Source organism: Piliocolobus tephrosceles, chromosome 1, assembly GCF_002776525.5.
Source record: "Piliocolobus tephrosceles isolate RC106 chromosome 1, ASM277652v3, whole genome shotgun sequence".
Classification (NCBI taxonomy): domain Eukaryota; kingdom Metazoa; phylum Chordata; class Mammalia; order Primates; family Cercopithecidae; genus Piliocolobus; species Piliocolobus tephrosceles.
In genome coordinates, this window is record NC_045434.1 from 30,036,041 (window position 1) to 30,048,188 (window position 12,148).

At 44.5% G+C, this 12,148-nt stretch overlaps 1 protein-coding gene across 2 annotated transcripts in view; it reads right to left on the bottom strand.

Annotated features, from left to right (window-relative positions):
* Positions 1–5,009: 5,009 nt before the first annotated feature.
* Positions 5,010–12,148, bottom strand: part of LOC111539349 — a 48,332-nt gene continuing 41,193 nt past the window's right edge. For both annotated transcript variants that reach the window (XR_002730644.1, XM_023207181.1), the window contains one exon: positions 5,010–5,821. Coding sequence is in view for 1 of the 2 variants with exons in the window: in XM_023207181.1 (XP_023062949.1) it covers positions 5,726–5,821 (96 nt within the window). In the remaining variant the exon portion in view is untranslated. The remainder of the gene's footprint in view (positions 5,822–12,148) is intronic.

Consider the following 12,148-nt stretch of genomic DNA (forward strand, 5'->3'; position numbering starts at 1 on the left):
TTCCACAGGTGTATACAATGGATTTTATGTAAAATTCATTGAGGTGTACACTTTGTGCACTTTGCAACAGGTAAGTTAGAGTTCAATAAAAAAGAGGGGGAAAAAATCCAGACTGTTTTAGGTCACATGCTCACTCCTGCAGCCAAGGGAACACAGTGTGCTGATTGGCTTCAGACGGGGCCCTATGGCCCATCCCAAGGGCTGAGAATGGAGCCCACCCAGACCAAAAATGGACAGAGGAGGGGATGTCCAAGGAGAATTGAGAAGCATTTGCAGAAGATGCGGAAAAAGATGTTCTAAGGGAGACAACTAACTTCTAATGGTCAGGACAGAGGTGGGCCTTACCTTTAGCAAGTGGAGCTGGAAAACACAGGACAGAGAGAAAGACAGAGACACAGAGACAGAGAGACAGGGGCAGAGAGATGCAGAGTAACCAGCTGTCGGCTTTCCAATTCTTTGTTCTCACTCCTCTGAGTGAAGCTGCACTTCCTATGTGGGGGCTCTGAAAGGTTTCCCTGTATCTGTGGGGGAATTTGTTATTCTTTTTGACCATCTGGCATTTTGAGCGTGCTTTTAATTGTTTGGGGAACTTCCCCGCCTTATGAATCTTGAAAGGAGGCAGAGTTGCCTCCCACTCTGTGCTGAAAATGCCAGTGTTCATGATCTAAGCTCAGCCAAGGAGACAGCAGCGCTCCAGAACCACAGAGACCACAGGGCACATCGGTGTGGAGGACTTGGTCATAGAAGGCCAAGCAATGCTAGTCCAGCAATGTCAGAGCAGGCCCATGTTCACAGGGTCAGAGGAGCGAGCAGCAGCAGCCGGCGCCCAGCAGCATAGCCTTGCAGTCCTCACGCCCCATTCTAAGGTGTGATGTTTGGCCCTTTTGCTAGCTGGCAGGCTCCAAATCTGATCCTCCATCCTTCCCTCCAATCCTGTACCCCAGTCTATATCCTTTCAATAGTTCCTTTTTGGCCTAAACCAGCCAACTCACGTACACGGCTTGAAACCAGGAATCCTAACTGACAATAACATGCTTTCAGAAAATTCCCCCTTTTAGTTTATACTAATCTGTGAAGGTTCTGTTCCTTGCAACACAGAGTAGCAAAGCCTGAATCCAAAAGAATGCTTCTACTGTGTGAATGTTTCACACCATCATATGGTCGGTCACAAGGAAGGTGTCTGCTGGCAAAAGACCCTTAACACCCCACAAATCACATGACAGGAGGAAAGGGAGACAAGCCAACATGTGTGAATTGCAGTTAGGTCCTCAACTTACCTTATGTTTAGTTCTCATCATAAACCCACAGGATAGGTATTGTACTAGTGTGCTCAGGCTGCCATCACAAAGTACCACAGACTGGAGGGCTTAAACCACAGACATTTTTATTTTCTCACAGTTCTGGAGGCAAGAAGTCTAAGGTCAACATGCCAGAAAATGTTGTTTCTGGTAAAATCTCCCTTCCCAGCTTGCAGACGGCCACCTTCTCACTGTGTCTTTGCATGGCCTTTCCTCTGTGTGTGCACAGAGGAAAAGATCTCTGGTATCTCTTCCTCTTCTTACAAGGACACCAGTTCTATCAGATTAGGGCCCCACCTTCTATGATCTCATTTAACTGTTAACCTTCTTAGAGGCCCTGTTTCCAAATACAGTCACACTGCAGGTTAAGTCAATAAATGAATTCTTGGGGGATGCGATTCAATCTGTAACAAGTATTGTCCCAATACTGCAAACAAGAAACATGAGGTTAAAGTTCTTGTCCAAGGTCTAGATAAAGCCTTGGCACTTTTCAGTCTGCTTATGGTCTTCAGTCTTTCTTATCAAATCCTGGAAATTCAAGCTTCAAAGTATGAAGTAGAAGAAGAGTATAGTATATCACAGAGCAGTGAGAAATGAATGAACCTGAGATGAAGCCAGTGTGACTGTCTGCCAGTCAGCCCTGGAGCCAGGGGATGGAATAACCCAGATATATCCACTGGCTCCTCTCCAAGCTCCAGCCATGCCATGGCTGGCACATCACTGCCTTGTGGCACCTTGGGTCCTGCGTTTGGGTCCCGACTCTCATATGACTTTGTGAGTGCTGACAAAGACTCCCTCCTTGACCAAACTTAGTCAGGTTCCCTTAAGCCCTCTTCTCAACTAGGCCTTGCCCTTGACCTGCTGAGCCCAGTCTCAGCAACGAATCTTAAGTCCATTTACTGAGATTCTCTCACCCTCAACATCCAATCAAGCTCCTCTTCCTCCACCTAATCAAGTCCCTCTTAGTAATTTTCCATCCACTACCCCACCTGCTCATTGGCTGTAAATCCTCCTTTATCCCTGATATACTTGGGTTTCAATCCTCTCACCTATTGCAATAATCTTGACCCTTATTGCAACAGTCTTGAATAGTCTTCACTGCTGTTTTTCACAGATATCAGGATAATTTTTCTTTAACACTTTATTAGGGGCAAGACCACATCTCACATTTCTCCTTACACATCTCCCCAACACATAGTTGTGCTTCAGCTGGTGCACTGTCAAGAGGCAAGTGAGTGGGTGGGACGGTGGGTGACACCTAAAGTCCCATGGCTTAGCTACAGAGAAAAGTCAAAGAGCATCTTGAAGCCTCTCAAGAATGGACAGTGGGATGAGTCTTAGGAAAAGGAAGATGGAAGAGAGTAAAGGGAAGAAAACAGAGGATTCCTAGCAGCATGTCAGACTCGATCGGAACCAGCCTTACGCTAGCAATCTGGGACACTCCAGGAGCAAAGGGCCCCAGTCTTGATGGCCTGAGGGCCCCAAGTCCAAGGGGCAGCATTTGGCAGAGGGACAAACACTGGATAATTATTCTGGTCCTGACTTTGGTGCTCTCAGCTCTGCAACGTTAGGCAAATCAGCTGACCTCTGTGACCCTCAGCCTTTCCATGCATGAAATGACAGTAACAATGGCTCCCTCACAGGTGCAAGTGAGAACGTAAGTGAAATAATTTGTTTTCTTTTTTAGTGTGCTTGATATTTACTGAGAAGAATGCAAATGCTCTTTCTAACTGGTCTTCAGGAGCTGGGTTAAGGGCCTGTTTTTGTCTGTTTTGTTCCCAGTATTTTTGCCCAAATGTGCATATCTGTGGGACTGATGAAATTATGAAAGAAAAAAGGACAGCTGGGCAAAACCGGTGCATGGAAGATAAAGGAATGTCATGATTTGGGGCTGCCAGGTCCACCAGGCCCCTGCAGCAAACCAATGGGGCAGGGAGTAGGTTGGGAGCCAACCAGGCCCAAAGACTGGCTCCTTTGGGAGTCAGTGAGCTGTCCAAATCAATGTCCAGGGAGGTAGAGCCAACCAGGCTCACCTAGGATGGTCCCTGTCTCTAAAGGCAGGGTCTGTCGGTGAGATGCTGTGGGTGATGATGTGCTCTCTGGGCACATGTAGGCTGAGCAATGGCAGCAGCTGGGCTGTGGGTGGTCTGCCCAATATGTCACAGACCCCTGGCCTACGGCTGGGGTTCAGAACAGTCCAAATCTGCAAAGGAGACATCCTGGGCTGGCCTGAGTCGGCAGCAGCGTGGGTTAGAACAAGGCCCCGGCCCAGAGGCAGGCAAGTGGAGCATCATCCTGAACAAAGACGAGCACTACAGAGGGATGATGGAGAGAACCAGAGGGCAGAGGGGAGGGAAGGGGACCAAAGGGGCACCCGTGGAAGGGAGGCAGTGGCAGCTTACAGGGTCCTCCCCCACAGTGCCCAAGAGTCTTCCAGCCCAGTAACAATACCTTCATTATCATCCTGGCCAAAACACTGCTTCCTTTCAGTGAGGACCTTACAAATGTTATATTATTAGTATTATTATTATTTGAGAGAGAGAGAAGGTCTCATTCTGTTGCCTAGGCCGGAGTATAGTGATGTCATCTTGGCTCACTGCAACCTCCACCTCCCAGACTCCAGCGATCCTCCCACCTCAGCCTCCCGAATTGCTGGGACCACAGACGTGCACCACCATACCTGAGTAATTTTTGTATTTTCAGTAGAGACAGAGTTTCACCATGTCGCCCAGGCTGATCTCAAACTTCTGGACTCACGCGATCCACCTGCCTCGGCCTCACAAAGTGCTGGGATTACAGGTGTGAGCCACTGTGCCCGGCCACGAATGTTATTTTTAAAGCACATACACATTCCTGGTGGAAAGTAAGTATCCTCAGCACCCATTTCCTGAAACGTCTTTCAATCATCGCAATGTGGAGATTGTATTATTATCACTATTTTAAAGACAGGGCAGTATTTTCCTGGGGCAGTATTTCCCAAATTGTGTTCCATGAAATGCTAATAACAGTACTAAGAGGTAAGTGGTGTTCACTTTTGAAAATGTTCCTATAGCCAAATATGTTTGACAAATACTGCAGAGGAATGGTACGTTCGTAAGCATAGACCTAGGAGTCAGAGACCTGGGTTTGGGGCCAAACCCCACTGATTATCAGCTATATGGGTGCAGCAGTAATAATCCTAGCTTCCTTATCTGGGATGTAGGAATAATGAAATACCTGCTTCGTAAGGTTGGTGTGAGGGTTGATGTTATGAGATAACAAATATAACGCTCTTAGCACACAGCTGGTACAAAGAAAGTCTTCAATAAATGGGAACTCTTATTGGCATTGTAGGAGGCTAAATATTGTTAACATCTCACAGCTAGACCTATAACTTTTTTAGGGAGAGATCAATTTTGGTTAGGAAAACTTCTTAATAAACCACTTGGAAGCATGGCCAGCAATGAGACTCCAAAGTTACAAGCCATCAACAACCAAGACCAAAACCTGGCAAACCAAGTTTGAAAAAGCCAGAGTCCCATAGAGGATGAGTATTGATTTCTCTCCTTGCCTGACATTATAACAAAGAGGTTCAGGACACAAAGATGAGATCTCACCTCCGTCTTCACCTCCCTCTTTTTAGTCCTACTCCATCCTTTACAGATTCACCTACACACACTCACACATGCACACACACCACTCCCTTTTCAGGAAGAAAGTTACAGGCTCCAGTTAATTAGACATTCTATGATTTGAGCTTTATTACTTCCTCTTTACTCTCTGAACTTTAAAGGAACACATTTCTGTAAAGTTTAAATTATTTCAATTGGGTGTATTACCTTTTTAATTGGGGGTGGAGGGGAGCACTTTTTATTTTTTAATGTTGAAGACTCCACTCAGTCATTTGAGCTCCAGGAAGCCTTCCCTGGCCACCCATAAGTTAAGAGCCCCTCTTCTGAGCTCGCAGAGCACCCACTTCACACCTATGCTACAGAACACACCGCCAAGGATGGAAATTATCCAAGGGTTTGTGTCCATTGCCATGCCAGGCATCCAGCTCTGCTCAGGCACGCAGGGGCCCTGACTTCCTCATCTAGGTATTCTCAACACCTCCACCAGCAGCTGGTAGGCAGCAGAGCTACTGTTACTGAGCTGCTCATGGCACCAATGGATCTATGAATGAATCTGAACGTCCTCCCTGGAGAAAAGCACTTGCTTGTCGAGGGAGGAACGGGGGTCTGAAATGCTAATCCCTGCCCTGTAGTACGGGTGTGCATGCAGTGCACCTTCCAAAGCCCAGAGTGGCTTCTTATTACATCCCGGAAACCCCCGTGTCAGGGGCTTTTGGGGTGACATCCAATATGTAAATACCAGGGTCAGGTCCTGCTGAGTGGCACAACAGTGCCATACGTGAAAGTTCCACCAGCAGCAGAGGGCTCTTTCATTAGTCATTTCACTGCACACAGCTGTAAGGAATCTGGCAAAGCTTGATTTGGCTGGGAGGAGTGCATTTTCCACTTGTAGGCGTCTTGAAAACTTTCATACTAAAAAAAAAAAAAAAAAAAAAATTAACAACAAGAATATCATCATAGTTCAAAATAAGAAGCCAAAAATTGAAGGTGGAGAGCCAGGGTAGCAAGCATAATGGAGGGACTCCAAGACCCGGGCTTCCACCAGGACCCTGCCCTGACTCACAGATGCATCATGGCCATGGCAAGCTTTATGTGTAGAGGTCCTAACATGTCCAGAGGTAGTGGCTGTGAAAGCCTGGGCAGATTCCAGGCGGTATTCTAAGGTTAAGCATTGCTATGGCTTGAATGTGTCCCCCAAATTTCATGTGCTGGAAACTTAATTCCCAAATTCACATATTGATGACATTCGGAGGTAGGGTCTTTGGGAGGTAATTAGGATTAAATGAGGTCATGAGTGTGTGGCCCCCACGGTGGGACTGGTAGCTTTATAAGAAGAGTTGGAGTGACCTGAGCGGACAGGCCTGCTCTTGCCCCCTCGCCATGTGATGCCCTCTGCCGTGTGAGGACGCAGCAAGAGGGCCTTCATCAAATGTGAGCACCATGCACTTGGACTTCCCAGCCTCCAGAACTGTAAGCAATACATTTCTTGTCTTTAGAAATGATCCAGTCTGTAGTATTCTGTTACAGCAATGGACGATGGACTAAGACAGGCATGATTTGGGGTACAGAGAAGGAAAACTGGGAGGTCACAGAAGAGAGAGGAGGGTGGAAGCTGGGGGAGAGGCACTGATGGAACCAGCTTCCATCCATCCCTGCAGGGCTTGGAAAGACCCATGAGGACACAAGGGAGAAGAAAAGGAAGCAGTCCTGTTTGCCACGGCTCGGTCAGGGTCAGGAGGCCAGGACTGCTTTATGTCCCTGCTACAATGGACTTATGGGCTTTTTAAGACTTTTTAAAATTATGGCTCCTAGAGCTGACTCTACTGATAACTTTACCCCGGACTCCCTCCCTGATTTTGACCTCAGTTTGTGCCGTGGCGGGGGTGAGAGGCTGCAGTCCCAATGGAATGCAGTTTGCCTGTCCTCTATCAGCATCAATGCACTGCCTTTCCTCCTGATTTTTACCTCATGATATATTTATGCATTTAAAACATGTTTATTGAGTGAGCTGCATGCAGCAAAATGCAAGTAAAAAGCATTTTTTTTTTTCTTTTTTCTTTGTCCTTTCAACTCCTCTCTCTGGATTTGCCTCGTCCCTGCATTTGAGATGAAAGCTAACCAATACCACGGATTTTCTAGCCACTCTGGGCCATTAAATAAGAGGCTTTTTAAAACAAGCAAAAAAGTAAAAAAAAATAGTCTACTCAACCTGAAGCTTCTCCCCTCTCAGGCTCCCTCACTTAAGGTTTGGAAACTCGGTACCAAGGAAGAAGGCACGGACTTCACCATTTTCTGTCCTCCACCTCTCATAGCCAGCTGCTAATTCTCACGCCTCAAGCTGTGAGAGATTGGGAACTGAGGGAAAGGACACAGTAGTTCACGGCTCTTACTGTCATGACACTGCCTTGGCGCTCTCTGGATTTAGCAGATTTTCCAACGCTTTCCTTTCCAGCTGCACTTAGGCACATTGCAGTTAAAGGATATGGCCACCAGGTGGCAGTAAAGGCCCTTTTTTCTTTGCCAGTAGCTCCTACCCTCCGGTTTTATATGGCTACATCATTTCTTTAAGATGAAGTTAAATATGCTTTCCCTACATTTAAAAAGAAAAGAAAGTAAACACCTAAAACCACAAACTGGTCAACTTAGCAAAAACTAAATATAATTTAAAGATGATGCCCTAGGGAATAAACGTTGAAAGAAAACCTCCCAAGTTGTTAATTATGTAATTACATAACTAATTTACTAAGTCTTTCTCTTCCTCAAATTATTACTGTGTAAGTCTAAATCTTATTCCCAGATCTTGATCATAATTTACCTTCCCTTAGTTTAGAGTCAGAAACTTTTCCCCAAAGGCTCCCTGTATGACCAGTTGTCATTTAAAGACCTTTATTAATAACTATTATACTAATCATATCATTTGTTTTTGACTATATACCAGTTACAGTTATGTTACAGTCACTACTTATAGTTATGTGTTGACTACACACAGACTACACACTGTGAGAAAACCTAACTGTGATACTATTTTATCCTCACACCACCCCTACAAGATGATTACTCATGTCACCCACTGCCCCTGCTCCCATTTAGGGTTGCCAGAAAAAATACAGGACGCACAGTTAAATTTTAATTTCAGATAAACAACAAATAATGTTTTAGCATATGTCCCATGTACCATTAGGGACATAGTCACTGCATGGGGCATAAATATTTTATGGGACATATTTATACTAAAAAATAATTATCTGAAATTCAGCTTTAACTGGACATTCTAGATTCTTATTTGATAAATTTGGCAACCTGACCCCCATTTTATGGATAAGGAAACAGAACCTCCAGGAAGGTAAGCAATGTAATGAAGGCTAAGAGCTGGTAAGCAGCACTGTGGAGCTCTGAACCCCAGACCCTCTAAACCAGGTTCCCTCCATACCATACTGCCCCTCCTTGTTGTCCAGGAATCCTTCTCATCTGCCAGCTGCTGGTAAAACAATCTGCCATCCTCAAGTAAAATAATCCTTGTCACTGCTCTCAACTAAATCGAAGAAAAGCTTTTCTTCCCAGTCAAGAAGGAGTCACTGAAAGACAATTCCCATCACTGATTTTCCCGTATCTGTCTTCCTTGCCAATTTATAGTTTTTGGGAAAAAAAAAAAAAAAATTGAAAACCTCCCTTATTTTTTTCCACACTGATATTCATATTTTTGTAACTCTTTCAAGGCTACCTCTAGTAAACTGAAATGTAAATACAACAGTCCATCCCAATTTGTTCTTCTGGCTTAATTATCTGAAACATAATACAGTAATTTAAAACTACACATAAAGAAAAAACAAAACAAAATAAAACTGTAATGTCATTGTACCATAAGGATATCAAAACTTTTTGTTGGTGGTTTTTTCCCACATATCTTCCAATATTTGAGTGATGACAGACTTAGTCAACTTGTATTCCACTGCAGGATATACTGTCCTACACGTACATGTAATAGGACAATAAAACCATGTTACAGTCCCTGGCTATACCAGAACACCTCTCCCCCACAATGTCAAGGTTAGTCCCTGGCAGAAAAAAAGTGGCAACAAAGGAACGTTTAAAGGAGTTTAAACATGCAAAGTGCTTAGAACAGTGCCAGCCAAATAGTAAGTGCTCAGTAGATGTGAGCTAGTGTTACTATTAACACCTCGAGACACTACTAATGGCCAGACCCGGAAATGGCTTTGCATTAATGACTAACAAGCCATAAACAATGCAGAATGAGAGAGAAGGAATGGTGGTGCCCAGAGTGAAAAAAAGTAGGACTGGGAGAGAAGGGAGAAAGGCCATAGATTCATTCAACAACCATGTCATGAGTGAGTGCTATGTGCCGGTCTTGAAGGGATGGGGAGCCCAGTGAGAGAGGCAGGTCTTTGTAGTATCGTGTGATAATTGTGCACTGGAGACAGCAATGCCCAGTACAGCATGGGAGCACAGAAAAGGGGAACCTTAGCCAGTCTAGGAGGTCAAAATGAGGTCAGGGAAACTTCATAGAGTGAGACCTCAGCTGACTCTTACTGACCCAGTAACTGCTGACCAGGCTGAGGCTGAGAAGATGGCACATTCCAAGGAGTGGAGGCAACAGCAAGCAAAGGTGCAGACTTAAAACAACAAAGCGAGTGCGGAGGACGGGGAGACAATTCAGTTCCCTTCTCCTTCGGAAAACCAGCCAATTACTAAGCAATGTAAAGTTACTGGAATGACGGAACACCCATCGGTGGGCCCCTGCACAAGGAAGTATAAATGCAAGACTTCTCCCATCTTCAACCAACAGGAGCAAGACGGTGGACACCACCAGATCAGAGAGTTGATGTCATGGAGAGAGGAGGTCTGTCAGCTTCATATGTTAACCACTGAAGAGATGTCACATGTAAAAAATATATACATAGAGAGAGAGAGAGAGAGAGAGATTTTTTTTTTTAGACGGAGTCTCGCTCTGTCACCCAGGCTGGAGTGCAGTGGTGCAATCTCAGCTCACTGCAACCTCCACCTCCTGGGTTCAAGCGATTCTCCTGCCTCAGTCTCCTTACGTGTTATATCTTAATTATTAATATCACTTGCAAAGAAATTCATTCTCACCAATACATGGGGCTTTCACATTGATCCTCATAAGCACCCTCCCTAAATCTAAAATAATAGATTCCCACATTAAATATGAGAAAATGGATTTTCAAAGGGATTAAAGGATTTTTCTCAAAATTATATAGCCAATAACAAGAGTAGAAGTTGACCTTCAATGTTGTGCATTATTTTATTCCCCTTCTTTTCCACCTCTTTGATGAAAACACAGCCTTCAAGACCCTGCTTGAATCCCACCTCCTCTGCAAAGCTCTCCCTCCCTCCCCTACAGCACACGACACAGAGTCTTTCATATACCAAGTATGCAATAACAGTTTGATGACTGCTGCTGATGATCAGGTGGCAACTGTCAGCCTGTGTGGGTGCCTTGTGACCACTGGACAAAGGGGAAACTGCAGTGGTCTGGACTCAGGAATGAAGTCCCCTAGGAAGGACTAGGCTTTGAGCCAGGTCTTGAAGAAATTGGTAGCTGGGAACTGGTGGAAGCATGTGGGGTAGGAAGGAGAACATCCCACAGGTGATGGAGAAGTAACAATTTGTACAAAGACACAGAATCAAAGTGCACCAAAACTATGCCTATCTTCTATGTCTCTGCCTTTAATATTATCCTTGGCAAATCCTTTATAATTAGAGAATATCTTCATTTGTTTATGCCACTATAATAGAATACCTGAGACTGGGTCATTTGTAAACAATAAAAAATTTATTTCTCACAGGTCTGGAGGCTGGGAAGTCCAAGATCAAGGTGCCAGCAGGTTTGGTGGCTGGAAAGGGCCTGGTCTCTGCCTCCAAGGAAGTACATTAAACACTGTGTCCTGACCCATGGTGGGAGGGACAGAAGGGCAAAAAGGGGGGTGAATGCTGTATCCTCAAGGCAGAAGAACAGAAGAGAACAAACACTCCCTCAAGCTCTTTTGTAAGGACCCTAATTCCATCCAGGAAGGCTCTGCTCTCAGGACTTAGGCCTGTCGTCTTAATACTATCACACTGGTGATTAAGTTTTAACATGAACTTGGGGGAACACATTCAGACCACACCAGAAAGAAATAGACAATTCTGGACAAAGTATTTCTTCTCTTTACTTGTTTCTTTAGTCCATACGTATTTTGAGTGCCTCTCACGGGCAAGACTCTATGGGAGGCATAAAGATGAATCAAACACAGCTCTTCCCTCATGGACAATGTGTTCACTAAAAGAGGAAGACCTATGCGTAACTATCTATAATGAAAGGTGCAAACTGCAAATAGCCACAAACAAGCCATGAGCTGCTGCTAGTGTCATCACTTCAAAGTAGGGATCTTAAGAGGAGAATCTTTTCCCAAACATAATCATGTTACAAACATTTGTCAATGTCTTTTATTCTCCTGGGATAACCAGGAGGCCATTAATATTAAAGAAGAATAGATGGTATCACAGCTTGGATGATACAAGCCTCAAATACAGTGGTTTTATATGACAGTGGAGGAGTAATGATTGCAATTAGAAATAGAAAGCAAGAGGACTATTTTCCTTACTTTAGGTGGTACTTAGTAAACAAGGAACTGAGCTTCTACAGCAGGTATTAGCAAGACATGGCCCGTGACATTTGGCTACTGCTGTTTTTAAATTAATAAAGTTTGTTTAAAACACACGCACAAAAAAAAAAAAAAAACAAAGTAGGGATCTTTGCAGGCCGGTGGGCCCAATGTGATCCTATGAGTTCTTATGAAAGGGGTGCGATAAAGTCAGACAGAAACCGGCTGTTCCCTTCCTGGAAGCAATGCTGTTGGTGCTGGATTTTCAAGGGTACAATTTTCACGGCTTAGACAGGTTCTGGGCCATTCTAGGCAGAGGGAACCACATGAGAAAAGATATAAAGGTGGAAAAGTTCCAGGTCCAGCAAAAAAGAGTGAGGAATTTGGTTTTACTGCAACATTAAGATAAAAATAAAAGAATGGAAAATGAAGTTGCAAATCTGGATGAAACCGGGTCAAACAGTGGAAAGAATATGAAACTTTGAATTCCTAAAACAGAATTCCAGTTCTGCCACTTACTGTCTACATGACCTCAGGCAAATTACTGAAATCCTCTGAGCCTCAGTGGCTTCATCTGAAGAATGGGATCAGACAGGTGGATTTTCAGGCATGCAAT